At 41.0% G+C, this 27,851-nt stretch overlaps 1 protein-coding gene across 4 annotated transcripts in view; it reads left to right on the top strand.

Annotated features, from left to right (window-relative positions):
• The window catches only part of LOC124553647 (serine/arginine repetitive matrix protein 2-like), a 330,049-nt gene that overhangs the window by 267,161 nt on the left and 35,037 nt on the right, over positions 1-27,851 (top strand). For 3 of the 4 annotated variants that reach the window (XM_047127524.1, XM_047127522.1, XM_047127523.1), the window contains exons 7-8: positions 3,451-5,297; positions 11,586-11,852. In XM_047127524.1, the coding sequence (XP_046983480.1) occupies positions 3,451-5,297; positions 11,586-11,852 (2,114 nt within the window). The remainder of the gene's footprint in view (positions 1-3,450; positions 5,298-11,585; positions 11,853-27,851) is intronic. The other variant, XM_047127525.1, reaches the window with a different exon arrangement.

Genomic DNA, 27,851 nt, shown 5'->3' with positions numbered 1-27,851 from the left:
CTACTTATACCTCCTGAGGAGATCACGAATGTAAAATTAGAGTGATTCGAGCGCGCACGGAGGCTTTCCGGCCGTCGTTCTTCCCGCGAACCGTACGCGACTGGTACAGGAAAGGGAGATAATGACAGTGGCACGTAAAGTGCCCTCCGCCACGCACAGTTAGTGGCTTGCGGAGTATAAATGTAGATTAAGATGTAGACAGACCAGGCCACTGCCTTTCAGCTGTGTTCAGCCCAACTGAGTGCTCGCACGTCCTAAGTAAAACCAGATCTCGAATTCCCCCCACTGCCGCGAGCAAGCCACTTCCCTTTTTGTTTGCCATGCACGTGCCTCCAATGGGCAGACACATTTGCAGGGCAGATACAGTCAATAACTGGGCACCGAGGATGTCGTGCACCTATGGCCCGTACACTCCTCGTAGTCTCCCTGTGCACTCTTTACACCCCACACTTCCATCCAATACTAAACTGATGATTCCTCGATGTCTCAAACTGTGTCCATTCAACTGATCCCTTCCTTGACTCAAGTTCGTTACAAATTTCTTTTCTCTCCAATTCTGTTCAGTACTTCCTCATTAGTTTCGTGATCTATTTATCTAATCTTCAGTACTTTTCTGTAGCATCACATTTCGAAAGGTTCTATTCTCTTCTTGTCTGAACTGCAGATTGTCATCATTTCACTTCTGAACAAAGCTGCCCATCAGGAAGATGATTTCAAAAAATGCTTGCTATCATTGAAATTTGCATTCAAAATTGACAAAATTTCTCTTCTTCAGGGATGGTATCCTCACAATTGCCATTCTACACTTGTATACTCTCAACTTCAGCCATCATCAGTTGTTTTACTGTCGAAGTATGTAAATTCATTTACTACCTCCAGTGTCATATTTCCTCCTGTAATTCCTTCGGTATCGCGTGATTTAATTTGCCCGTATTCCATTATCCTTGTTTTGCTTTTGTTGATGTCGATCTTGTATCCTCCTTTCAAGACTCTGTCACTTCTATTCAGGTGCTCTTCCAAGTCCTTTGCTGTGTCTGACAGAATCACAGAGTCATGAGCAAACCTCAAACCTTTTGTTTTTTTGCTCCCTGAACTTTAATTCCTTCTCCAAATATCAGTATGCCTTCCATTACTGCTTGCTCAGTGTGCAGAATAATATCGGGGATAGGGTACAATCACTGCTTCCCTTTCATGCTCTTTAACTCTTATAACTGTCACTTGCTTTCTGTACAAGTTGTATGTAGGCTTTTACTCCGTGTTATTTGTGTATTCCAATCAGTATTGTCAAATGCTTTCTCTAAGTCTACAGAAGCTATGAGCATAGGCTTGCCATTCTTTAACACATGTTCTAAGAAAAGCCATAGAGTCAGTATTGCCTCGTGTGTTCTAGTGTTTCTATGGAACTGAAACTGATTTTCCAAGAGGTCGGCTTCTATCAGTTTTTATGTTTTTCTGTAAATAACTCTTGTCAGTATTTTACAACCTCGACTTACTAAACTGATTGTTGAAACTGGATAGATTAAAAATACCTACTCACAAGGCAGTGCTAGGAGAACACACTTACAAAGGTATTAAAGTTTTCCAGCTTTCAGAGCCAGTGGCTCCTTTCTATGGCAGACGAGTTGAAGGGGAAGGCAGAGGAATGAAGGAAAAGGACTGGTGAGATTTAGGAAAAGGGTACAGTTAAGAAAAGTCAGTCACCCAGTTCAGGGAAGGCTTACCGGATGGTGTGAGAAAGAAAAACTGATTGTCTGCAGTCACCCACAATCAGTCTCCACCAGGTGACTTTTCCAAACTCTACCCCTTTTCCTAAACCTCACCGGTCATTTTCCTTCAGCCCCCTTCCTTCCGCTTTAATCCTTTTGCCAGGAGAAGGAGTCACTGGCTCTGAAAGTTTTCGGACTGATGTTTATAAGTGTGTTCTCATGCCATCACGTACAGTGAGTACATATTTTTATCTATACACTGTATTTTCAAAAAATGATTATTTTTGTTGATATAAACTGACAGTTACGTAATATTCACATCTGTCGAGCATCTTTTTCTTTTTCGGAATTACTACATTCTTCTTGAAGTCTAAGTGTATTTCACCTGTCTCATAGGTGTTGCACACCAGGTGAAATTGTTTTGTCATGGCTGGCTCTACTAAGAATGTTAACAGTTATGGGGAATTGTCGTTTACTGATCTCCTTCTATAATATTGCCTTCAAGGTAATTTCTGTTGTAAAACCATTCCTTATATTCCTTCTAACTTTTGCCTTGTTACAGTGATAAAATGAAATACATCAAATAATGGAAACGTGATTAATAGTTTTTAAAATTATGAAAAAGGAAGTGGATAAGTGCCAATATATGATGCCAAACAATTATGCTGGTAACTTAAGATACAGTAAAATATACTCATGTATCAAGTTTAAGGAGAAATAACAATCGTAGTCGAGCTGCAGTGGTGAGATGATGACAGTGTAGCATAGCTGACAGTGATGTCCTCGATGTAGATGCCTTCCGCCTGGTCTGTGGGCTGTTGTAATAGCATATTTATAGTTTCGCAACTGGCTGTCTTACGTGGCTGGCAGTTAGGTGGCATAATTACTGTCTATTGTACACATTATTTTAGAGGTTGGGCAACTCCAGACAGTGAATAAAATCTTCCACTGGCTCTTACAAAACTTTTATTAAAAAGCTGTGATCAGTTGTCAGGTGATATGTACAAAAAATTGAAACATTAGAGAATTATAATGTTTTTAAAAATGGATGTGCCCTACCATAAAGTGCCATATATCAATGAGAGATGAGTACTCACAAGTTTCTTTACTTTTTTAAATAGTGAGGTGTAGAAAAATAAATCGTACAAGCCGAGTCCCATCGTTCGTCGTCAGGATTAAACCAATAGTGCACTAAAAGTGATCGTCTACGATCAAACTGACTGGGATTGCACCACACTGTGATGTTTATGGCACGGTGCGGTGTGATCCCACTTTTAGTGTGCTATTGCTTAAATCTTGATGACGAATGATGGAACTTATTTCGTAACATTTACGTTGTGTTGCTGTGACAGTTCAGACAAAATAGAAACAAACTTGTGAATACGCAGTTCTCATTGATATACGGTACTTTATAGTACGACACATCTATTTTTAAGACAGTTGTAATTCTTTAATGTTTCAATTTCATGTACAGATCACCTGGAGATGCATCTCCACTGATGTGAAACCAGTCGTGACTGTATAATAAAAGTATTTTAACAGCGAGTGCGGAAAGTTTTATTCACCACTGTCCGTTTTGGTGGAGAGATAAACCTACAATGCCCACGGTTTTGACCATCGATAAATTTTTGCCCATTGATGACAAATATATGAGAATTCCTTCAGATTCTTTGAAGATTTTGATGCCCAATTTGTCTCCCGTATACAAAGGAAAAAGACACTAAGACGTGCCTGTCTGTTTCAGTCGTGGCGGCCGGTACTTCAGGAAGGGGGCGCCCCTTCGGGTCGGCGGACTCGGTCACCCGACAGAGTGTAGTGAAGACGGAAAAGGCAGCCACTGTGAAGAATGAGGATACCGGCACAGGAAGTGCACGTACTTTTAAGACAGTAGACGTGCACACCCCGAAGAAAGTACCGAAGACGGAAAAGGTGGCGCAGGTCACCGCCACCGTGAAGAGCGAGGATGTCGCCGTGGGAAGAGTACGCACCTTCGAGTCGGTAGATGTGGGCATCCCGCAGAGAGTACTCGAGCCGGAAAAGGTGAAGAAGGTCGCCACCAACGTGAAGCGCGAGGATACTGCCGCGAGGAGGCCGCGCACCTTCGAGTCGATAGACCTGCGCACCCTGCAGAGTGTAGTCGAGTCGGAAAAGGCGGCGCGGGCTGCCGCCGCCGTGAAGAATAAGGATGCTGCCGCTTTCGCAGCTGCTTTGGGTGTGGAGAAGACGCCGTCTCTGGAAAAGCTGGTGCGGCGGAGGAAACTCGCCCGGATGGCGGACGCGATCGAGAAGCGCGACGCGGCCGCCCTCCTGGCCGCCAGGACGTCTGGCAGAAAGTCCGAGAGTTCTCCGGGGAAGGTGGCAGTGTCGGAGGAAATCCGAGAGGAGTCGACTCGAGAAGTGACCGACGACTCTAAAAAGGTCGCAGTTCCGGCAGCCGTGCCGCAGCCGGAAGGAGCAGTGCGGCCGGCGTCCGCCTCGAAATCCGAAGGTGCGGCGACAGTGATCGCCGCACTGAAGTCGAAGGACGCCGGGGTGGTGGCGGCCGCACTCGGAGCAAAGGGTGCCGCAGCACTGGCCGCTGCCCTGGAGCCGGATCGCACTCCGGCCGAGTCCGGGAGTCGGTCGGCCGTACCCGACGGGGCCACGGTAAGAGTCCCGTCAGCTCGGTCTCAGAGTCTGGAAAGTCTAGAGGTGGCGAAAGCACTGGCCGCTCTGAAGTTCAAGGACTCTGCTGCACTGCTGGATTCCCTCAAACCTGCAGACCACGCGACTCTGATGGCCGCCGTCAGGACCAGGGACAAGAGCGTCATCAGGTCAGTCCTCAGGTCGGAAGGTGTCGCGCCGATAGTAGCCGACTTGAGGGCGAAGGGCCTGCTCGTTCCGTCAAAATCTGAGGCCGCGAACCCGGCGACGACCGAGGGCAGACTCGCGACGACGACCGTCGTCCCGAAGGACTCGGCCGCGTGCGGGGGTGTCTCCGAGACCCGCAGACCCGGTGGAGCGGCGGCGAGGTCCGCTACTGCGGAGTCTGGAGATCCGCGTGTGGCGGTTTCGGGCGACCGGGCGGCCCCGGTGGCCGCACTGAGGTCTAGGAATGCCGGCGCTGTGGCGGCCGCTCTCAGGTCGAGGAACTCGGCAGCCGCGTCTGCCGCACTCGAGTCCGGGCCGACGGCGACCTCCCCCGGGTCGAAAGCGGTCAGGGCCCGGGGGCTCGCACTCAAGGCCAAGGTGCCGTCCGGCGCGAGGACGAAGAGTGCCGCAGCCAAGGCGGCCGCGGCCAAGCTCAAGGCGGCTGCGCTGGCGGCGAGGAAGGCGAAGAAGAGGGAGCACTGCCAGGAACCCGTGCTGCGCGTGTTCGAGGTGGACATGCGCTGCCCCTGGCACACGGTGTACGTCCCCGGCGACCGACACGCTACCGAGGGTAAGGTGGGAATTGCCGGTGTGCCGAAGGAGGAAGTAAAGGTGCCGAAAGGAGAGGCGGCCGAGGACTGCGAGGCCACGTGTTTTGGCCCCGCGAACAAGAAAATTAAGATGGAGTTAGACGAACTGATGCCTAACATTGGTGGCATTATAGAGGAAGTGGAAATGAAGGTAACTTTCCGTTTGCATAGAAGTATTACTTAAAAATATGTTATGTTGTTATAAAATACACAGGGTGAACCACCTAGCACCCACATCTTGTTTTAGTTTTTAATTTGTAAAAGGTAGGTAAATGAGGTTTTCAGGAAATGATAGTATGCTGTGAAGGTCACTTAATTTTGTTGTACAGTTAATGCTCTTCACTGTTAGAATGTATAAAAGCAAATATATTTTTTAATGGAACAGAAATTTCACGATGGAATGTAACAATATTAGAGAAGGAACGTTGGTACTCACCATATAGCGGAGATGCTGAGTTGCGATAGGCACAACAAAAAGATTCACACAATTATAGCTTTCGGCCATTAAGGCCTTTGTCAGCAACACACACACACACACACACACACACACACACACAAATGGAACTTGCACACATGTCTGCAGTCTCAGATAACTGTAACTGGTTTCAGTTATCTGAGACTGCAGACGTGTGTGCAAGTTGCATTTGTGTGTGTGTGTGTGTGTGTGTGTGTGTGTGTGTGTGTGTGTGTGTGTTTTGCTGACAAAGGCCTTAATGGCCGAAAGCTATAATTGTGTGAATCTTTTTGTTGTGCCTATCACAACTCAGCATCTCCGCTCTATGGTGAGTGCAGTAGCCACCAGAAAGATCGCGGGAGGCGCACATCGGCACGGCGCGTCACGGACAGTAGTTGCCGCAAATAGAGTCCTGTCCACCAGAGGGCATGCGGGAATTCGGCCACGACCTCTGCCAGCGGAACAACAAGAACAATTCATCAGCGCGAGGCAAAGGATAGGTGTCCACCACCAATTGGGAATTGATGGCGGCCTTGAAATCACCACAAAGACGTAATTTTCCCGAGGGTTTCCTGACAATAACGAGGGGTGAAGCCCACTCACTAGAAGAAATGGGAAGAACGACCCCTAGGGCTGTCAGCCGGTCGAGCTCTTCTTTTACTACCGTCCGTGACGCGCCGTGCCGATGTGCGTCTCCCGCGATCTTTCTGGTGGCTACTGCAGTGAATACCAACTTTCCTTCTCTAATATTGTTTTAATGGAATAGTATAGTTTTTAAGGACATTTGAAGAGATGTGTACAGTAATGTAACACTCATTAATATTGGTGTTGAAACTTTTTGCACTAATTGGCAAGGAGGCCAGAATTCATTATTGCAGTGTAAACACCGTCATCTGGGATTCTCATGCCAAGCTCTATCTTTATGAATAACAAAAAGAAGGTCGTACAACATTATGATAAAATATATTTCGTCGTCAATGTATGGTAAGCTGCAATTGTTGCAAATGCGACTGACAGCTTTAATCGTGGGTAATAAAGGTAATTTTTCCCTCTAGTGGCTCTCACTGTTCTTTTCGGTTGTGATAGTTTATTTATGACAAATTTTATTGGCAAATATATGTATTGTGATGGCACAGTTACAATGCTCAGCTCCTTGAAGAGGTATCTTTGTTATGTCTGTGGGTGAACACTACAAATTACTCTTATTGCTCACTTTTCTTTCAGAGTGGTGAGTTACACCAGAAATTGTTCTATAAGACATTACTGAGGGAAGGTATGCAAAATATATCAGGATGTTAATTTGTTTCTAAGATTAGCAATTATACAAAGAGCAAAAGGAACTGAACATAATTGTTTGAGAAACTCAGTAATATGCTTCTTCCAATTCAAGATTTCATCAATATACACACCAAAAAATTTGTAGCATTTTTCCACATTTATCGTCTCCTGCTCACGTGCTGCATCAATTCTTAGTACGACTATTGTCGTACGGAACTGAATAGAGGGTTTCTTCAAACGTGGGGAGAGTCCGTTGTCTGAGGAACACTTAATAATTCATCCCTTCTGTTGGTTTCTCTCTAAGGAGATTCATTATAACACTAGTATCATCTGCGAAAAGTACCAGTTTTGCTTGTTAAAAGGAAGATCATTCACATATATAGAAATGCTGAGTCCATTAGACTGTACCTAACTGAACTTATTTCCATGTATCCTTTCAACATTGCAAGCCTATTTCCATGCACCACGAAGAGTATAGATGATGTCTCAGTTAGTTGTTGCACACTATGATTGCAGTGGCTTCTGTGATGATAGTTCCCAGTAAGTAGATGCATCCAATAAATATGACAATTGACTCCTACACAAACAAATCTGACATGGCAAGAAAAATGAGAAACAATTATCCCACAATAGCACTGCAAAAAAGTAAGTTTTCATGTTAATTTCACCCTCGTTTGTACGAGGGTTGGAACTTAAATAGTGGCAACTATTTAATCACAACCGAGTTACATGTTTGCACCTGTTGCTGTCCTTCAGAGTAGTCACCAGTGTCGTGTAGAACCCATTGCACAGCAATGTGGAAGGCGTAGTATACCGTTAGCAGAGCCTGTTCTGTCGACGGTGCAAATGGAGCAGTCTGAACTTATGGTGATTCTCGTGTACAACTGTGACGGTGTTATCCTAACGCATTACGTTCCTCCACGGCAGACTGTCAGTGCACAGTATTACTGTTCGTTTTTGGAGCATCACCTGCGACCAGCTTTGCGAAAGAAGCGGCGACACTTTCTGCGCGACCCACCCGTCATTTTGCACGACAGTGTGCGGGCACACACAGCGCGAGCTGTGGCTGCTGTGTTTGGTCAACGGGACTGGGAAGTACTACCGTCCACCGTACTCCCCCGACCTAAGTCCTTGTGACTTTGATTGATTCCGAAGATGAAGGAACCACTTCGTGGCTTTCACTTCAGAACTGTTCCAGAGATTCGACAGGCAGTAGACCACTCCATTCGCACTGTCAATACGACAGGCTCTGCTAACGGTATACTACGCCTTCCACATTGCTGGTGACGGGTCCTATACAATGCTGGTGACTACTCTGAAGGACAATAACAGGTGCAAACATGTAACTCTCTTGTATCGGTTGTGAATAAATAGTTGCCACTATTTAAGTTCCGACCCTTGTATGCTAATAGACTTCACAGATGTACAAAAATGGTGTTAGCTTTACTCCTCTCATTGTTTGCATTCTTCCTAACACTTTCCAGGTTGCATTGATGTATGTATATAATTATACAGGTAATATTACTAGGGAAGCATTGCAGTGGTTGGAAGTCATCCTTATAGATGTAGAAAATCAGGCAGTTTATCTTAATATAGATGCTGTAGGTGGTGAAAATGGGGGGATTACCTTCACTTACAGGGTTTTCTCACTTATTCAGTTTGGAGTGTCACTCACCTCAGTGTAGAAAAAGTTAAGATTAGATTAGTTTTTCGTTCCATAGGTCCGTGTTGAGGAGATCCTCGTGGATGTGGAACATGTCACTTTTTAAAAAAAAAAAAAAAGCTGAAATAACAATACTAACAGTATGAATATATACAACACATCATTTGTTTTTATTAAAAAGTTCGTCAATGGAGTAGAAGGAGTTGGCCACTAGTAAGTCTTTCAGGCTCCTTGCAAACTGATCTTTAGTTGTAACTAAATTTTTTTATGTTTGCTGGCAAATTATTGAAGATGAGTGTTCCTGAGTAGTGGACCACTTTTTGAACTAAAGTAAGTGCTTTTAAGTCCTTGTGCAGATCATTTTTGTTCCTGGTATTGAATGTATGAACTGAGCTGTTTGTTGGAAAAAGAGATATATTATTTAGGACAAATTTCATTAAGGAGTAAATATACTGAGAGGCAGTAATTAGTATACCCAGTTCTTTGAAGAGGTTTCTGCAGGATGTCCGTGAATTTACTCCACAAGTAATACGTATTACATGCTTTTGGACTCTGAAAACTTTTGTTTGACCTGAAGAGTTACCCGAACATATTATACCATATGGCATTATGGAATGAAAGTAGGCAAAGTATGCAAGCTTTTTCACTTTTATGTCGCCTATGTCTGCTAACACTCGAATTGCAAATACAGATTTGTTAACGTGTTTCTGCAGTTCTGTGGTGTGCTCCTCCCAACTGAATTTATTATCAAGTTGTAATCCCAGGAATTTAAGACTGTCAACCTCTTCTATCTGCTCTTCTTCGTACTTTATGCATATGCTGGGTGGAAACCTCTTACAGGTTCTGGATTGCATATAGTGAGTCTTTTCGAAGTTTAATGCCAGTGAGTTGGCTTTAAACCATTTATTAATATCCATGAAAATATCATTAGCAGATCTTTCTAGAACTACACTCGACATACTATTTATTGCAATACTTGTGTCATCTGCAAACAAAACGAACTCTGATTCTGGCAGTGTAACCGATGAGAGATCATTAATGTACACAAGAAAAAGCAATGGCCCTCAGATGGATCCTTGTGGGACACCACATGTAATTTCTTCCCATTCTGATGATGACTGATGACTTAATTCACTAGTCCCTTGCACTGACACCCTTTGTTTCCTGTTTGCGAGGTACGACTTGAACCACTTTGCAGCACTGCCCGTGACACCATAGATTTCTAATTTACTTAAAAGGATGTTGTGGTTTACACAATCGAATGCCTTTGACAAACCACAGAAAATACCTTTTGCTTGTAACTTGTTATTTAATGAATTAAGTACATTTTCACTGTAGGTGTAAATAGCCTTTTCGATATCAGAACCCTTCAGAAATCCAAACTGTGTTCTTGATAATATGTTATTTGTGGTAAGATGGTTGAGAAGCTGCCTGTACATTACTTTTTCTAAAATTTTTGAAAATGCTGGCAAAAGTGAAATCGGTCTGTAGTTTGATGGTATCTCTTTATCCCCTGTCTTGAATAGAGGCTTAACATCTACATATTTTAGCCAATCAGGAAATGTCCCAGTTATAATAGACTGGTTTCACAACTAGCTTCGAATTGTACTAAACTCACAAAACCTACGTTAATTAACTTTGTTGATATTTATCCTGACCACCAGAATGCATTGTTTTTAAAGATTTTATTATGGAAGTTATTTCTTTTGGTGAAGTGAGTGACATATTCATGTACCTGAAGCTATTTGTAAAGGCTAGTTTCAGATATTCAAGGGCATTATTTACTGATCCTGACAATCCCATTCTATCAGTAACGGGTATAAAGTACTTGTTAAATAGATTTGCCACACTACGCCCATCGGTTACTAATGTGTTATCTACCCTTAGTGCTATTTGCTCCTGTTCCTTTCTGGTTCTACCAGTCTCCTCTTTCACTATATCCCATATTGTTTTTATTTTGTTCCCTGACATTTCTATCTTCTTCTCGTAGTGCATTTGTTTAGATGTCTGAATTACTTTTTTTAATATTTTACAGTATTCCTTGTATTTAGCTAAATCATCAACATTGGCGCTATTCTTGGTCGACAGATACATTTTCCTTTTTGTCTTACAGGAAATCTTTATTCCTTGTGTGATCCATGGTTTTGTTATAGACTTCTGTTTAATTTGAGTAACTTTTAGAGGAAAACAGTTTTCAAACATGGTACTGACATTGTTCATGAATGTGTTATATTTTTCATTCATGTCATGAGCACTATAAACATCTTTCCAGTTCATATCTTTGAGCAGTTTTCTAAAACACTTCATTTTTGGTTGATTGTATACTCTCTTGTACTCAGATTTAGCAGTCTTGATAATCTGCTTAGAATTTACATCTAAAACAAGGAGCTGCATGTCATGATCTGATAGTCCATTTATTACAGGTTTTATGATATGATTTTGTTCCTTTGATTTGTCTATAAAAATGTTATCAGTGGCTGTCCTTGAGGATTTAGTGATCCTAGTTGGAAAGTTTACAGTGTGAGTTAGATTGAAAGACAACATTACTAACTGCAGTAAATGTTTACTGGAAGATTGCATTAGAAAATCTGTATTAAAGTCACCAGCAATCAAAATTTCTTTGTTTCTTCCTGTTAAATAAACCAAAAGAGCTTCTAGATGATTTATGAATAGATTATAATTTCCTCCATGTGCTCGGTAAATAGTTACTATTATATAGGGTCTGTTGTGGAACTCTACTTCTGTTGCACATGCTTCTAGATGCTGCTCTACACAGAATTTATTAATGTCAATGTTCTGGAATTTATGGCAGTTTTTAATAAATGTGGCAACTCCTCCTCCATCCATATCTACTCTGCAGAAGTAGGAAGCTAGCTTAAATCCTGAAATGTCTAACACATCTATACCAATGGTCACTTGATGTTCAGAGAGGCAGATGATGTCAATTTGGTTAGACGAATTCATTTCATCGATACAAACGAGTAGTCAGTGAGTGGAGGGTTCTGTAGCAACATATTATGTGGGACTTCTGTCGGCGTTTACAGATGGAGACGAACGACGAGGTGGCAGACGATATGGCCAGTGTGAGCGGCAGCGGCAACCATGCGGACCTGTCGACCGAGTCGACGCTGTCGGCGACGTCTCCTCGAGCTGACGAAGACATAGACGACGACTGCCGGGATGTGGACATGGACATGGATGCGGGGGAGGTGATGCTGCAGCCGCCTCTGGGGGCAGACGAAGCTGACCTTGTGGCGGTGGCGCAGGGTGTCGCCATGGTCGGGGCGGAGGAGGAAGTTGCCGGTCAGCAGGTGATGGGCACTGCTCAGTTTAGTTACTCACAGCTAAGGGAATAACACAGCCAATATAATAGTGGGGAAAAACACATTACTTATTTTGTACGAGTTTATGGCCCGAGCGTATTCTCTGACAGTGCTGTGTTTGGTACACAAATTGAACCGTCTGAAGGTCGGGCTAAGCGTAAAACTTTTATTGTGAGAACATTATTTGTTCACTCAGTGAAATTGCCATCTGGCTAGATTTTTGATTGGATTCTAGCCTTTCTAGCTGATAGGACTCAACATGTTCTTAACAGGATTAAACTGGCAAATGTGTTAGGGGGTACCGGAAAGTAATGTTGAATTCATTTGCCATCTATCAGCTTACTGTGTACTTCAAAGTCGTGCTGAAGACATTTTAAAGTTGGAGTAATTTGTTTACTTGTAAAACATTAAACCTTACTTTTTTCCCCCCAGTCTATGGTGAAATGACCAGCCAAATACCAGAAGAGGTGCATATCTGATGTCATATGCTTTTTGAGTTTCACAACAGTAGTAACACAACAGTTGCTACCAAAACCATTTGCAATGTTTAACCAAGTGCATTAGATGTTCGTAAGTGCCAGAAGTGATTTTCTAAGTTGATATCCGGTAATTTTTAGGTCTTTCTGACCTGTGTATTGATGACTAAGTCCAATTGCTTTAAACAGTGACATGTTAAGGGCAAAAGTGGAACCAAATCCGTGTCAGACAATTAAGTCAGACAACACTCGTAACCAGCCTCGGTTGACCATCCGAGAACATTTGCTGCCCTTGAAGAAGACAAAGCTAATTGATCCATCACATGCAACTTATTACTTCAGCGGCACAATACAGATGCAATTTTTGATAGCTTCTTCAATGGGGATGAGATATGGGTCCTTTATGATAATCCAAAATACAAAATGCAGTGGCCCTCTCTGCATGAATTGTCACTAAATACACACCATAAAGACAGTTTTGTGTATTTGGTGGAGTGTAGGTGGTCTCGTTCATTTTCAAGTTCTGAAATCTGGATAAACTGTGAATGCAGCCCTTTGCTGTTAATGATTAGATCGAGTAAATCAGTCTTTTAAGTGAAAAGTGGCCAGCGATTGTCATCAGAAAAGGCTTATTCTACGACGTAATGATGCGAGACTACACCTTACAACGTGAGCCCTGGAAAAAGTTAATGAATTGGGGTGGGAAGTATTGCCTCACCCACCATACTCGACCCATGTTGTGCCTTTGGATTTCTATTTATTCCAATTGTTACATTTTCTAATTGGAAAAAAAATTGAAAATGTGGATTATGTCCAAATACTGTCACCAGATATTTTGCTCGAAAAGCAATTGATTTTTTATCGACCTGGCATCAAAAACGTGTGCACTAATGATAAAGGCTGTTGATAACAAGGGTGATCATTTTTTATTTTATCTGGAGCCACAGCTATTGTAAATTTTTGGAATGTTATTGTCACCATTTGACTGTAATAATTTTTATTTTATTCTTATAGCATCCGTATTTTGGCCTTGTAGCCAATTTCAAGTGCAAAAACTGGAATAAACCACAGAAATATAAATCACAAAAATGAGGAACAAGGCGACCATGTAAAATGGTGTATAAATATCACGAATCTTTACTTTATTTATGTGTCAGAAAACATCAGGCTGGTATGAAGTACAAGTCCTTGTCGAAAAAGCACGTCTGGTCATATAGGCCAGATCTGTCATTAGTAAAAGTGATCACATTTATAAAACACGTAAATATATTGCAGACTTTCCTTTCTGGACCCTATTGTACAGCTGTTATATGAAACTGCTAACTAATTAACAGGTATGCACCACACTGTTTTGTCTGAACAACATCTGACATGCACAGAGATGAAACGATCTTCCAGAGATCGCCTGAGAGACATCACAGTCTGTACAATGCAACCTGTGGAGTTCCCAACCCACTCCACTGCCACCCCTATCCATTTGAATAATGTTGGATGTTCTGTTGGCTCTTGAACTGCATCCATTTTCCCTCCTCTGCCCAACCATGTCTTCACCATTGCATTATTGTTCCCTCAGTTGATTGTGCTGGTGTGGGGGCTTTTGTGTACTGCCATCGCCATTTGTAATGATGTACATTACTATTCACCTCTATAGGTGCACCATGTTTTACATGATTAAGGGGCTCCGGAACGCCCTATACTTGCAATGTTAAAATAATGCTTATAAATTACATCTTTCCTCACAAAGTATTTGAGGTAGGAAGTTGAACTTTTTACAGATTATTTATTGGAATATGGGCTACAACTTAACACAGGGATTTTACAAAATTTTAGTTTAGTTATTAAAGATGATTATTTTTCAATTGTAATGAAAATTCACAACATTTTTTTGCAATTTTTTATTTATATATTCAAAAATATACAGTTTTTTGGAAAAAGCCTGTGTTAAATTATGCAGAAGGTACTGTGTAACATTTACTGAAAGTTTGAAACAAATATGTTTGGAAGATCCTTAGAAAACATGTAATTAGTATGAGAAAATAAAAGTTTTGGGAATCGAGCAACAAAGATTGAATTAACTTTTTAGTGCATTCCAGGTCCATAGGATGGATTATCTTCATCCTCTGCAAACTCCTCTTCCAGCTTCCTCTTCTTCCTCCTCCTGTTTACTCTTGTTTGTATTTATAGACTCTTTACAGCCCTGTCTGCAGCCCGAAGGCGTTCCTTGTCTAAAGCAAGCATCGCTCGTACCATGTTAGAACCTATCTTCATTCCCATATTTCTAAATACCTTGCACCTTACAATGTTGCCATCATTGAAAGTCACAACAGCATCATACACACCAAAGTGAAGTGTTTCTATTCCAACAAATACAGTCTTGGGGATTCTTGACCATATAACACTATTTACACTTCCATTGGGGTTTTGAGTTTTTCCGTGAATACACTTTTTCAACAGTTCAGGTGCTGCTAAGTCTCTGAAAATAGGTTTTATCACCTCAATTATTGCATGAGGCAGACTATGCTTATGAGTGTACACTTCACCAGTTAGCAATCCTTTGTTATATTTACACCAACTGTCTTCTTCTTTGGGACACAAACTATGTTGGGGATTTTCATCGGTTGAAGAAGTATGAAACAAAAGAGCCCAAACAGCCTTCTTCATTTCGTCGACACTTTGTGTATTTTGCCTAATAGCCATTCCATAATAGTTCTGTATTTTGTCAATTACACTGTCAGTTAACCTTCCCTTCTCATCCAACCCTTTACCATCACTGAGCTTTTGTTTTTTGTACGAAGCTTTCAGTCGCCAAAGTCTTGTTCCCATTCGCTTCTGTACATGTCCAATACACTCAAATTTCTGCACTACAACATCATCACCATAGGGCTTCAGTCCTTGAACATGTTTGATACTTTTAGAATCACCGTCACCAAGGTAATTAACATATCGCACTTTATCACACGCCTCAGAACGCTGGAATATACTGGCAACACCAGCCACTTCCATTCCTCCACTACTGCCACTATAGTTAGCTTTGCAATTATTTTCATGTGTACCTTTATATTTTTGTGGACATCTACAATACTTTGATATTACTGCTACATCTAAAACTTTCCCTGTATACATACTGGTGACAGATACTACACCATGAAGAGATGTGTGTCCCCGTTTATGCCAGGTACCATCGAACGCTGCAGTCAAATCTCTGTTACCATTATTTTCCATTACTGCCTCTTCCACAGCGTTCTTCATAGATTCTATACAGACATCTTCTACTTTAGACCCTATTAATTTATTATAGGTCGTAAACTTGGTTGGGGGATTTGGAAGATTCATGATGCCACAGAAAATTGCACCTGCAGTAGCACCCTTACCAACTGAACGCAAGGAATAAACAAATCTAATGTTGTGTTCGTAGATTTTGCTACCATTTTCTTCAGTTGCAGTAACTGCAACACTGTTCCAAAAGGTGGTCATGTATGAACACTTATCACATTTCAGTTGTATTTCACTAGCAAGTCCTACGTGCTTTATTATGGAGAGTTCCAGACCAACTTCACTACAATGAATACATCTTACACAGTTTGGAAAAATTCCTTTGAGAACCAACATATCAAATATTTCATTCACATCCGATTCGCCCATAAAACATTCATAGTTTTCACTCATTGAACCAAGCTTCTTCTGTGAAGTATTTTCTTTCCCACTTTGACTGCTATGGGCAGGTGTACTTGAGAGATTAGGTTCACTCACTTGGTTATCGTCTTTATTGTTTACAGTAATAACACATACCTTTGGCTTTCCAACATTTCTCCTTTTCTTAAAAGCCTTCAGAGGATTTCTAATAACTTTACTTTTACTCATTATTATACTTCAACAAAACAGAGACTCAAGAAACAGAATTAATTACAAATATTTTCGAGATAACGACAGAGTAAATAAACATGAAACAATCGACAATCACACCAGCGATATATATTGAACCATCACAGGTTAGCCACAACACATACTTTATCTCACATCACTAAAATGTACCTGATGAACACGGACGTTAATAATAACACCATTTGACAGCAGTTTAACAGCGCCACAGTGGGTCATGCCCATGTAGAACACATTTCAAAAAAAATTTAAAAATAGTTGTAGTCTTCGGAATTGAATAAATTATATATCTATTAAAAGGTAATAGTCTGTAGATTCAGAAAACGCAAAAAAAGTAAAAATTGAACTTTTCATGATTTTGAGCCTTTCCGGAACCCCTTAACTGTATTACAAGTTAGAAATTTCATTTTTGTTTCAAATGTATTAAGATAAGACACTTCATAATGTTCTCATGTGAACTTTAATAAATTGAACTCCATTTCATATACTGTAACCACTGTTGTATACCATTGTATGCAGAGATAATGTAATTAAACAGTTCAGCTACCTTGCTCTGTAACACACCACAGATTGCATTGTGCAGACTGTGATGTCTCTCAGATGGTCTTTGGAAGATAATTTCATCCATGTCAGTTCATGTACAGACACTATAGTGCGATGCATACCTATTAGTTGGTTAGCAGTCATATAACACCTGTGCTATAGGGTCAAGAAATGAAAGTCTGCAATATATTTAAGTGTTTTAGAGATGTTCTCATCATAACTAATGACAGATCTGGCCTAAAATGACCAGATATGTTCTATCGACAAAGTCTTGTATTTCATAAAAGTCTGATGTTTTCTGACATGTAAATAAGCTAAAAGAATTGTTGTATTTATACCCCCCACCCCTCCCATGAACCATGGACCTTGCTGTTGCCCCATGAATCATGGACCTTGCTGTTGGTGGGGAGGCTTGCGTGCCTCAGCGATACAGACAGCCGTACCGTAGGTGCAACCACAACGGAGGGCTATCTGTTGAGAGACCAGACAAACGTATGGTTCCTGAAGAGGGGCAGCAGCCTTTTCAGTAGTTGCAGGGGCAACAGTGTGGATGATTAACTGATCTGGCCTTGTAACACTAACCAAAACGGGCATGCTGTGCTGCTATTGCAAACGGCTGAAAGCGAGGGGAAACTACGGCCGTAATGTTTCCCAAGGGCATGCAGCTTTACTGTATGGATAAATGATGATGGCGTCCTCTTGGTTAAAACATTCTGGAGCTAAAATAGTCCCCAATTTGGATTTCCGGGTGGGGACTACTCTGGAGGACGTTATCAGGAGAAAGAAAACTGGCGTTCTATGGATCGGAGCGTGGAATGTCAGATCCCTTAATCTGGCAGGTAGGTTAGAAAATTTAAAAAGGGAAGTGGATTGGTTAAAGTTAGATGTTGTTGTTGTTGTTGTGGTCTTCAGTCCTGAGACTGGTTTGATGCAGCTCTCCACACTACTCTATCCTGTGCAAGCTTCTTCATCTCCCAGTACCTAATGCAACCTACATCCTTCTGAATCTGCTTAGTGTATTCATCTCTTGGTCTCCCTCTACGATTTTTATCCTCCACGCTGCCCTCCAATACTAAACTGGTCATCCCTCGATGTCTCAGAACATGTCCTACCAACCGATCCCTTCTTCTAGTCAAGTTGTGCCACAAACTTCTCTTCTCCCCAATCCTATTCAATACTTCCTCATTAGTTATGTGATCTACCCATCTAATCTTCAGCATTCTTCTGTAGCACCACATTTCGAAAGCTTCTATTCTCTTCTTGTCTAAACTATTTATCGTCCATGTTTCACTTCCATACATGGCTACACTCCATACAAATACTTTCAGAAACAACTTCCTGACACTTAAATCTATACTCGATGTTAACAAATTTCTCTTCTTCAGAAACGCTTTCCTTGCCATTGCCAGTCTACATTTTATATCCTCTCTACTTCGACCATCATCAGTTATTTTGCTCCCCAAATAGCAAAACTCCTTTACTACTTTAAGTGTCTCATTTACTAATCGAATTCCCTCAGCATCGCCTGACTTAAATCAACTACCTTCCATTATCCTCGTTTTGCTTTTGTTGATGTTCATCTGATATCCTCCTTTCAACACACTATCCATTCCGTTCAACTGCTCTTCCAAGTCCTTTGCTGTCTCTGACAGAATTACAATGTCATCAGCAAACCTCAAAGTTTTTATTTCTTCTCCATGGATTTTAATACCTACTCCGAATTTTTCTTTTGTTTCCTTTACTGCTTGCTCAATATACAGATTGAATAACATCGGGGATAGGCTGCAACCCTGACTCACTCCCTTCCCAACCACTTCTTCCCTTTCGTACCGCTCGACTCTTATAACTGCCATCTGGTTTCTGTACAAATTGTAAATAGCTTTTCGCTCCCTGTATTTTACCCCTGCCACCTTCAGAATTTGAAAGAGAGTATTACAGTCAACATTGTCAAAAGCCTTCTCTAAGACTACAAATGCTAGAAATGTAGGGTTGCCTTTCCTTAATCTAGCTTCTAAGATAAGTCGTAGGGTCTGTATTGCCTCACGTGTTCCGATATTTCTACGGAATCCAAACTGATCTTCCCTGAGGTCCGCTTCTACTAGTTTTTCCATTCATCTGTAAAGAACTCGTCTTAGCATTTAGCGGATGTGATTTATTAAACTGATAGGTCGGTAATTTTCACATCTGTCAACACCTGCTTTCTTTGGGATTGGAATTATTATATTCTTCTTGAAGTCTGAGGGTATTTTGCCTGTCTCATACATCTTGCTCACCAGATGGTAGAGTTTTGTCAGGACTGGCTCTCCCAAGGTTGTCAGTATAGTCTGTCTGTAAACTCAAGAGCGAGCAGCGCTTTTGGTGGGGGAAGTGGCCTTTCCCGGAAGAACCCTGGCACTGGCCTACAGGGCCACCCAAAAATCAGTTGCCCGTTACCTGTCTAGCGGTGTAGTTTGGCGTGCAGTGATATACGTCGTTTCAGTTCGTGGGATATTAGTTGCCAGTGTCAGTCAGTTGACTTTGTGTACTCACTGATATACTTCAGTATCCGGAAGTGATGGATAATCGCCCTGCATTGCAAGAAAATGTGCAGAATACGAAGAAGAAGAGGTGTTTGCAGAGTAACGAGCGTTCGATCGTCTATAACGTTAGTAGAGCGTGTGTTAAGGAGGCGACACAAAAAGAACTGTTGCATAATGTTACCAGTCCCAATCAAAGGGCTGCAGTATATGCAAACGTCAGCCTCGCCACAATAGCACGCATAAGGAAGGAACGCGAAAACAAGCCGCATGGTTTACTGAAATCGCCGCGAAGGAAAACTAATAATTTAGGAAGGAGACCCAACGTTATAGACAGTTTCACATGCCATTGCTTTTTCCAATTCCCAAAACACTTTAGGGACTGTTTCCTCGGGACAGTTCATAGGTATCTTAACTGTGCATTTTTAATCTCATCTATTCTTGTAAAACTGCTGCCCTTTATGGCCTGCTTTGAAATGTTTATACCACTTGTATGCTCTTGGTATACTCATAAGAGACTCACCGAAAGCAATATTTAACATTCCTAAAAATTTGATACATTTTATTCCATTCTTATAAGAAAATTTAGTACTGGTTCTCTAATCTATTTTTTTTACAAAACAAGTAATAGTTGATGCTACCAAAACCCATATAACCTTTTTCACAGTTGACAACAGGGCAAATACCGAATATGCAAAACATTGCACAGATACTTTTCAGTCGGTGACAAAAAAGCAGTGCGAATCGAACTAATACAACACACGAAATTATAAATTTCTGGTTACTTTCCAAGAAATGTTAACTTTCAATGCAACCCTTCAAAGAAAACTTCTACCTTTTAGTAGAAACACAAAGTAAGAACAAGCCTTAAATTCTACAGATTGATTGCGCTATATCTAGTTCGCCTTACGAATAGAGGAACATACATTCACATGAATGGGCATTCGGTTCTATGTTTATACTAGAATCCTGACTTCCGTTCTTATGTCAATATTATTTACTCTATAATGTTTTGTTGCGAAGAAGCTATCGTCATTTGTTTCCCTTACACTCTTAACGCATTTGTCTAAAAATAAACGCAGCCGGGACGTATCCGTACACGGCGTCGCCAAAGATTTAAAGCGCGCGCCACGGCAGAGACGGTACTAAGTTGTGAAACAGCCTGTAGAAGCGCCCTGTGACGTAGCACGGTAGGCAGAGTGGGGACTCGCTTGCTCACTCTTCAGTTTACCGACAGACTATAGTTCTAATGGAATGTTGTCTACTCCCGGGGCCTTGTTTCGACTCAGGTCTTTCAGTGCTCTGTAAAACTCTTCACCCAGTATCACATCTCCCATTTCATCTTCACCTACATCCTCTTCCATTTCCAAAATATTGTCCTCAAGTACATCACCCTTGTATAGACCCTCTATATACTCCTTCCACCTTTCTGCTTTCCCTTCTTTGCTTAGAACTTGGTTTCCATCTGAGCTGTTGATATTCATACAAGTGGTTCTCTTTTCTCCCAAGGTCTCTTTAATTTTCCTGTAGGCAGTATCTATCTTACCCCTAGTGAGATAAGCCTCTACATCCTTACATTTGTCCTCCAGCCATCCCTGCTTAGCCATTTTGCACTTCCTGTCTTGAGATGTTTGTATTCCTTTTTGCCTACTTCATTTACTGCATTTTTATAGTTTCTCCTTTCATCAATTAAATTCAATATTTCTTCTGTTGCCCAAGGATTTCTACTAGCCCTCTTTTTACCTACTTGATCTTCTGCTGCCTTCACTACTTCATCTCTCAGAGCTACCCATTCTTCTTCTACTGTATTTCTTTCCCCCATTTGTAACAATTGTTCCCTTATCCTCTCCCTGAAACTCTGTGCAACCTCTGGTTTAATCAGTTTGTCCAGGTCCCATCTCCTTAAATTCCCACCTTTTTGCAGTTTCTTCAGTTTTAATCTACAGTTCATAACCAATAGATTGTCGTCAGAGTCCACATCTGCCCCTGGAAATGTCTTACAATTTAATACCTGGTTCCTAAACCTCTACTTTCTAGTATCTCCAGGCTTCATCCATGTATACAGTCTTCTTCTATGATTCTTGAACCAAGTGTTAGCTATGATTAAGTTGTGCTCTGTGCAAAATTCTACCAGGCGGCTTCCTCTTTCGTTTCTTACCCCCAATTCATATTCACCTGCTATGTTTCCTTCTCTCCCTTTTCCTACTGACGAATTCCAGTCACCCATTACTATTAAATTTTCGTCTCCCTTCACTATCTGAATAATTTCTTTTATTTCATCATACATTTCTTCAATTTCACCGTCATCTGCAGAGCTAGTTGGCATATAAACTTGTACTACTGTGGTAGGCGTGGGCTTCGTATCTATCTTGGCCATAATAATACGTTCACTATGCTGTTTGCAGTAGCTTACCCGCATTCCTATTTTTTTTTATTCATTATTAAACCCTACTCCTGCATTACCCCTATTTGATTTTGTATTTATAACCCTGTAGTCACCTGACCAGAAGGCTTGTTCCTTCTGCCACCGAACTTCACTAATTCCCACTATATCTAACTTTAACCTATCCATTTCCCTTTTTAAATTTTCTAACCTACCTGCCCAATTAAGGGATCTGACATTCCATGCTCCGATCCGTAGAATGCCAGTTTTCTTCCTCCTGATAACAACATCCTCTAGAGTAGTCCCCGCCCGGAGATCCGAATGGGGGACTATTTTACATCCAGAATATTTTACCCAAGAGGACGCCATCATCATTTAATCATACACTAAAGCTGCATGCCCTCGGGAGAAAATTACGGTTGTAGTTTCCCCTTGCTTTCAGCCGTTCGCAGTACCAGCACAGCAAGGCCGTTTTGGTTAGTGTTACAAGGCCAGATCAGTCAATCATCCAGCCTGTTGCCTATGCAACTACTGAAAAGGCTGCTGCCCCTCTTCAGGAACCACACGTTTGTCTGGTATAGTGGGAATCAGTGAAGTTCGGTTGAAGGAGGAACAAGACTTTTGGTCAGGTGAATACAGGGTTATAAATACAAAATCAAATAGGGGTAATGCAGGAGTAGGTTTAATAATGAATAAAAAAATAGGAACTCGCGTAAGCTACTACAAATAGCATAGTGAACGCATTATTGTGGCCAAGACAGACAGGAAGCCCACGCCTACCACAGTAGTACAGGTTTATATGCCAACTAGCTCAGCAGATGATGAAGAGATAGATGAAATTTATGATGAGATAAAAGAAATTATTCTGGTAGTGAAGGCAGACGAAAATTTAATAGTCATGGGTGACTGGAACTCGATGGTAGGTAAAGGAAGAGAAGGAAACGTAGTAGGTGAATATGGATTGGGGGGGAAGAAATGAAAGAGGAAGCCGCCTTGTAGAATTTTGCACGGAGCATAAATTAATCATAGCTAACACTTGGTTCAAGAATCATAAAAGAAGGTTGTATAGATGAAAGAATCCTGGAGATACTAGAAAGTATCAGATAGATTATATAATGGCAAGACAGAGATTTAGGAACTAGGTTTCGAATTGTAAGACATTTCCTGGGACGGATGTGGACTCTGGCCACAATCTATTGGTTATGAACTGTAGATTAAAACTGAAGAAACTGCAAAAAGGTGGGAGGTTAAGGAGGTGAGACCTGGATAAACTGACTAAACAAGAGGTTGTACAGAGTTTCAGGGAGAGCATATGGGAACAATTGACACGAGTGGGAGAAAGAAATACAGTAGAAGACAAATGGGTAGCTCTGAGGGATGAAGTAGTGAATGCAGCAGTGGATCAAGTAGGTAAAAAGATGAGGGCTAGTAGAAATCCTTGGGCAACAGAAGAAATATTGAATTTAATTGATGAAAGGAGAAAATATAAAAATGCAGTAAATCAAGCAGGCAAAAAGGAATACAAACGTCTCAAGACAGGAAGTGCAAAATGGCTAAGCAGGGATGGCTAGAGGACATATGTAAGGATGTAGAGGCTTATCTCACTAGGGGTAAGATAGATACTGCCTACAGGACCTTTGGAGAAAAGAGAACAACTTGTATGAATATCAAGAGCTCAGATGGAAACCCCGTTCTAAGCAAAGAAGGGAAAGCAGAAAGGTGGAAGGAGTATATAGAGGGTCTATACAAGGGTGATGTTCTTGAGGACAATATTATGGAAATGGAAGAGGATGTAGATGAAGATGAAATGGGAGATATGATACTGCGTGACTGAGTTTGACATAGCACTGAAAGACCTGAGTCGAAACAAGGCCCCTGGAGTAGACAACATTCCATTAGAACTACTGACGGCCTTGGGAGAGCCAGTCCAGACAAAACTCTACCATCTGGTGAGCAAGATGTATGAGACAGGTGAAATACCCTCAGACCAAGAAGAATATAATAATTCCAATCCCAAAAAAAGCAGGTGTTGACTGATGTGATGAAAATTACCGAACTATCAATTTAATAAGTCACAGCTGCAAAATACTAACACAAATTCTTTACAGATGAATGGAAAAACGGGTAGAAGCTGACCTCGGGGAAGATCAGTTTGTATTCCGTAGAAATATCGGATCACGTGAGGCAATACTGACCTTACGACTTATCTTAGAAGAAGGATTAAGGAAAGGAAAACCTAAGTTTCTAGCATTTGTACACTTAGGGAAAGCTTTTGACAATGTTGACTGAAATACTCTCTGTCAAATTCTAAAGGTCGCTGGGGTAAAATACAGGGAGCGAAAGGCTATTTACAATTTGTACAGAAACCAAATGGCAGTTATAAGAGTCGAGGGGCATGAAAGGGAAGCAGTGGTTGGGAAGGTAGTGATACAGGGCTGTAGCCTATCCCCAATGTTATTCAATATGTATATTGAGCAAGCAGTAAAGGAAATGAAAGAAAAATTTGGAGTAGATATTAAAATCCATGGAGAAGAAATAAAAACTTTGAGGTTCGCCGATGACATTGTAATTCTGTCAGAGACAGCAAAGGACCTGGAAGAGCAGCTGAACGGAATGTATAGTGTCTTGAAAGGAAGATATAAGATGAACATCAACAGGAGCAAAACGAGGAAAGCGTTTCTGAAGAAGAGAAATTTGTTAACATCGAATATAGATTTAAGTGTCAGGAAGTCGTTTCTGAAAGTATTTGTGTGGAGTGTAGCCATGTATGGAAGTGAAACATGAACGATAAATAGTTTGGACAAGAAGAGAATAGAAGCTTTTGAAATGTGGTGCTACAGAAGAATTCTGAAGATTAGACGGGTAGGTCACATAACTAATGAGGAGGTATTGAATAGGATTGGGGAGAAGAGGAGTTTGTGGCACAACTTGACTAGAAGAAGGGATCGGTTGGTAGGACATGTTCTGAGGCATCAAGGGATCACCAGTTTAGTATTGGAGGGCAGCGTGGAGGGTAAAAATCGTAGAGGGAGATGAAGAGATGAATACAGTAAGCAGATTCAGAAGGATGTAGGGTGCAGTAGGTACTGGCAGATGAAGAAGCTTGCACAGGATAGAGTAGCATGGAGAGCTGCATCAAACCAGTCTCAGGACTGAAGACCACAACAACAACATACACTATTTTTCATGGCTGTCCTGTTCCTTGTTTTTGTGATTTATATTTCTGTTGTTTATTCCAATTTTTGTACTTGAAAATTGCGTAAGGTCGAAATATGGATCATATAAGAATAAAATAAAAATTAGTACATACTAATGACAGCAACATGATTAAAAATAGGGAAGGGTGATTACATCATTGATTAAAAATTAAAAATTGATAACAATTAATCTGTTTGTATTTGATGTAAAAAAAAGAGGGGAACTGGAAAGTAATTTCAGAAGTTTGCTAAGATAGTATTAAAGGTCATCACGCTTTACAGTACATATAAACAATCTAGCACAGCAATTGCCAACCTGAGGTAATTATCGCCAGAAGAGTAATATGAAATTTACTGAGGGGTAAAAAGAAAAATGTTTGTCTTTGTCATCCACAAAACTGAATTTCTTTCAAGATATAATTACAGTGATCACTGTTGTATGACTGAGGTACTGATCACATAAGTTATCAATAATTACTTTTTCAAATACCAAGTATACCTTTATGGCCGAGTGGTCAGTGCGGCTGACCACCTTTCAGAGGACCTGGGTTCGATTCCTGGTAGTGCTGAGGATATACCCTTGCTGGAAGAACTGGAACAGGGAGCACTCGGCCTCATGCTGCTTGGCTGAGAAGTAGCAGCACCAGGTCATAAAAACTGACAGCAGGCTGGGAGAGTGATGTGCTGATCCCATACCCTTCCGTACTGCATACATTGATGCCACTAGCAGAGAATGACAGGCCGATCGGTCGGTACTGGTGGGTCCGCCAGCGCCTGTGAACCGGAGTGGCGGGGAGTGTTTCAGTACCAGCATTAACGCGTGACACAATATGGAGCAGATTACAGCTTCTGAAATGAATGTATGAACAATTTCATCATCACGTAGTCCACCCACTACACACATGCTTTGTACTTTGTACCATGCTTCTTTTACAGTAAAATTGAGACCCATATGACACATATATTTAAATATCTCAAAAAATGTCTTTTAAATAGTTTTCATGATAGATCAGAAACTGCTTTATAATTCGTTTTGCAACAAATAAATGAATTAATTGAAAACAAAACACAATAACTACTATGTAATGGCTACTATATTGCTGTTGGGCATTTACAATATTATTATTATTATTATTATTATTATTATATAAGCAGTGTCTGCACTGTCAGACATGTCCAGCAGACACCACTCATATGTGTGATTTTATGAGCACAATGGCTGTTTGATAAAAAAAAACCTACAGAAATCAGAAATATGCGAGTTCGGGGCTAACAGTCAGGGGTCATTGCAGGGTGGTGAGTGGGAAGTTGGGTGTGATGGAAAGCGTGTCTGGATGGCCGAGGTGATTGAGGCAACTGTTGCAGAAAAGAGGATCATTCGGATTCGAGTCAAAGTCCGGCACAAATTTTGAACTTTTATTTGTTGCATTGCCACATTGCCCTGTGTGGTGGGAAGCCATTATTTCCTTCGCATCTATTTCCCATCCAGTTTCATTACCATTCCTTTCATCCCAGTTATTCACATTGTTATTATTATTATTATTTTCGATTATTCCCATTTAAAGAGAGTGTTTGAACTTGAATTCCTTTATGATGATTGTTTATGTTTTTTCTGAGCCCAAATTTTCTTCACGTGTTCACTGTGTTGTTTCTTTCGCTCCACTGTCCATTTGCATCCTGGTCTCTTCTGTGTTGTGGTGTCAAATTTATGTTTTTTGATGATGTTCCTGAATTCAGTTCTATTTTCTGCATCATTGACTGTTATGTGTACTTGTCTGAGGTCCTCTTCAATTTCTTTTATCCATTTTGTTTTTCCTCTGCCTGAGTTGATGACTTTAAGAATTCACTTTGAAATTCTGTTTTCATTTGTCCTGTGGATATGTCTGTAGAACTGCATTCTTCTTTTCCTTATTGTATCCGTAATCTTGTCTGTGTATATATATACAATTCTGATGTTGGTCTCTTCTTCCAGATTCTTTGCTCTTGTATCGGGCCAAAAATTTTCCTGAGAATTTTTCTTTCTTTTTTCTCTATTTCTTTGATTTTAGTTTGCCCACCTATTTGTGTTGTTTCAGATGCTCACAGTACCTCTGGAAGTACAACAGTGTTGTAGTGCCTCAATTTTGCATTAATGGATATGGACTTTTTGTTATAATAGTTCCACGTGAGTTTATATACTTTCTGTAGTTTTTTTTTATTCTTACCTCATTGACCTTTAGGTTGATCCCTGATGGCTGGATGATTTCTCCCAGGTACTTAAAATGTGGTAATTGTATGATTTTCCCATGGGTTGTCACAATAGGCAATTTGTCTTGTGGCACTCTTTCTATGTACTGGGTTTTCTCATATGAGATTTGCAGGCCAGTTCTTTGCGCAATTTCGTGTAACTTCTCTATGGCGTTAGTGGCTTCTTATGTATTATTTGTGAGGATTGCAAGGTCATCAGCAAAAGCTAAACACTTCACATTGAATCTATTATCTTTTCTAATGCCAATTTGCATTCCTTTGACTTCTTTTTCCAATGTCCTGATAATTTTTTCAAGAATGATATTAAAGAGTAATGGTGGAAGTCCGTCACCCTGTCACACTCCAGTTTGGATTTCAAATGGTTCTGAGATATCCCCCATAAATTTAACCTTGGAGACTGTGTCAGTTAATGTTTGCCGAATTATTGCTCTTGTCTTTCTGTCAATGCTGAATTCTTCCAGCGTCTTGCAGAGTGCTACTCTGTCTATCGAGTCGTAGGCCTTTTCAAAATCTACAAAAGTGACCACTGTGTTTCGGGTGTTTCTCATCTGGAGAATCATTTTCAGATTTCAGATCTGCTCTATGCATGATCGTCCCTTGCGAAAACCAGCCTGGTATTCTCCTATTTGTGGGTCAGCTTGTTCTTCTAATCTATTCGTGAGAACTTTTGATAGGATTTTATATGTGACCGGTACGAGTGAGATACCCCTGTAATTATTTGGTTCAGTTTTGTCCCCTTTTTTGTG

The sequence above is a fragment of the Schistocerca americana genome, chromosome 11, assembly GCF_021461395.2.
Source record: "Schistocerca americana isolate TAMUIC-IGC-003095 chromosome 11, iqSchAmer2.1, whole genome shotgun sequence".
NCBI lineage: Eukaryota > Metazoa > Arthropoda > Insecta > Orthoptera > Acrididae > Schistocerca > Schistocerca americana.
This window is presented reverse-complemented; position numbering and strand designations above follow the sequence as displayed.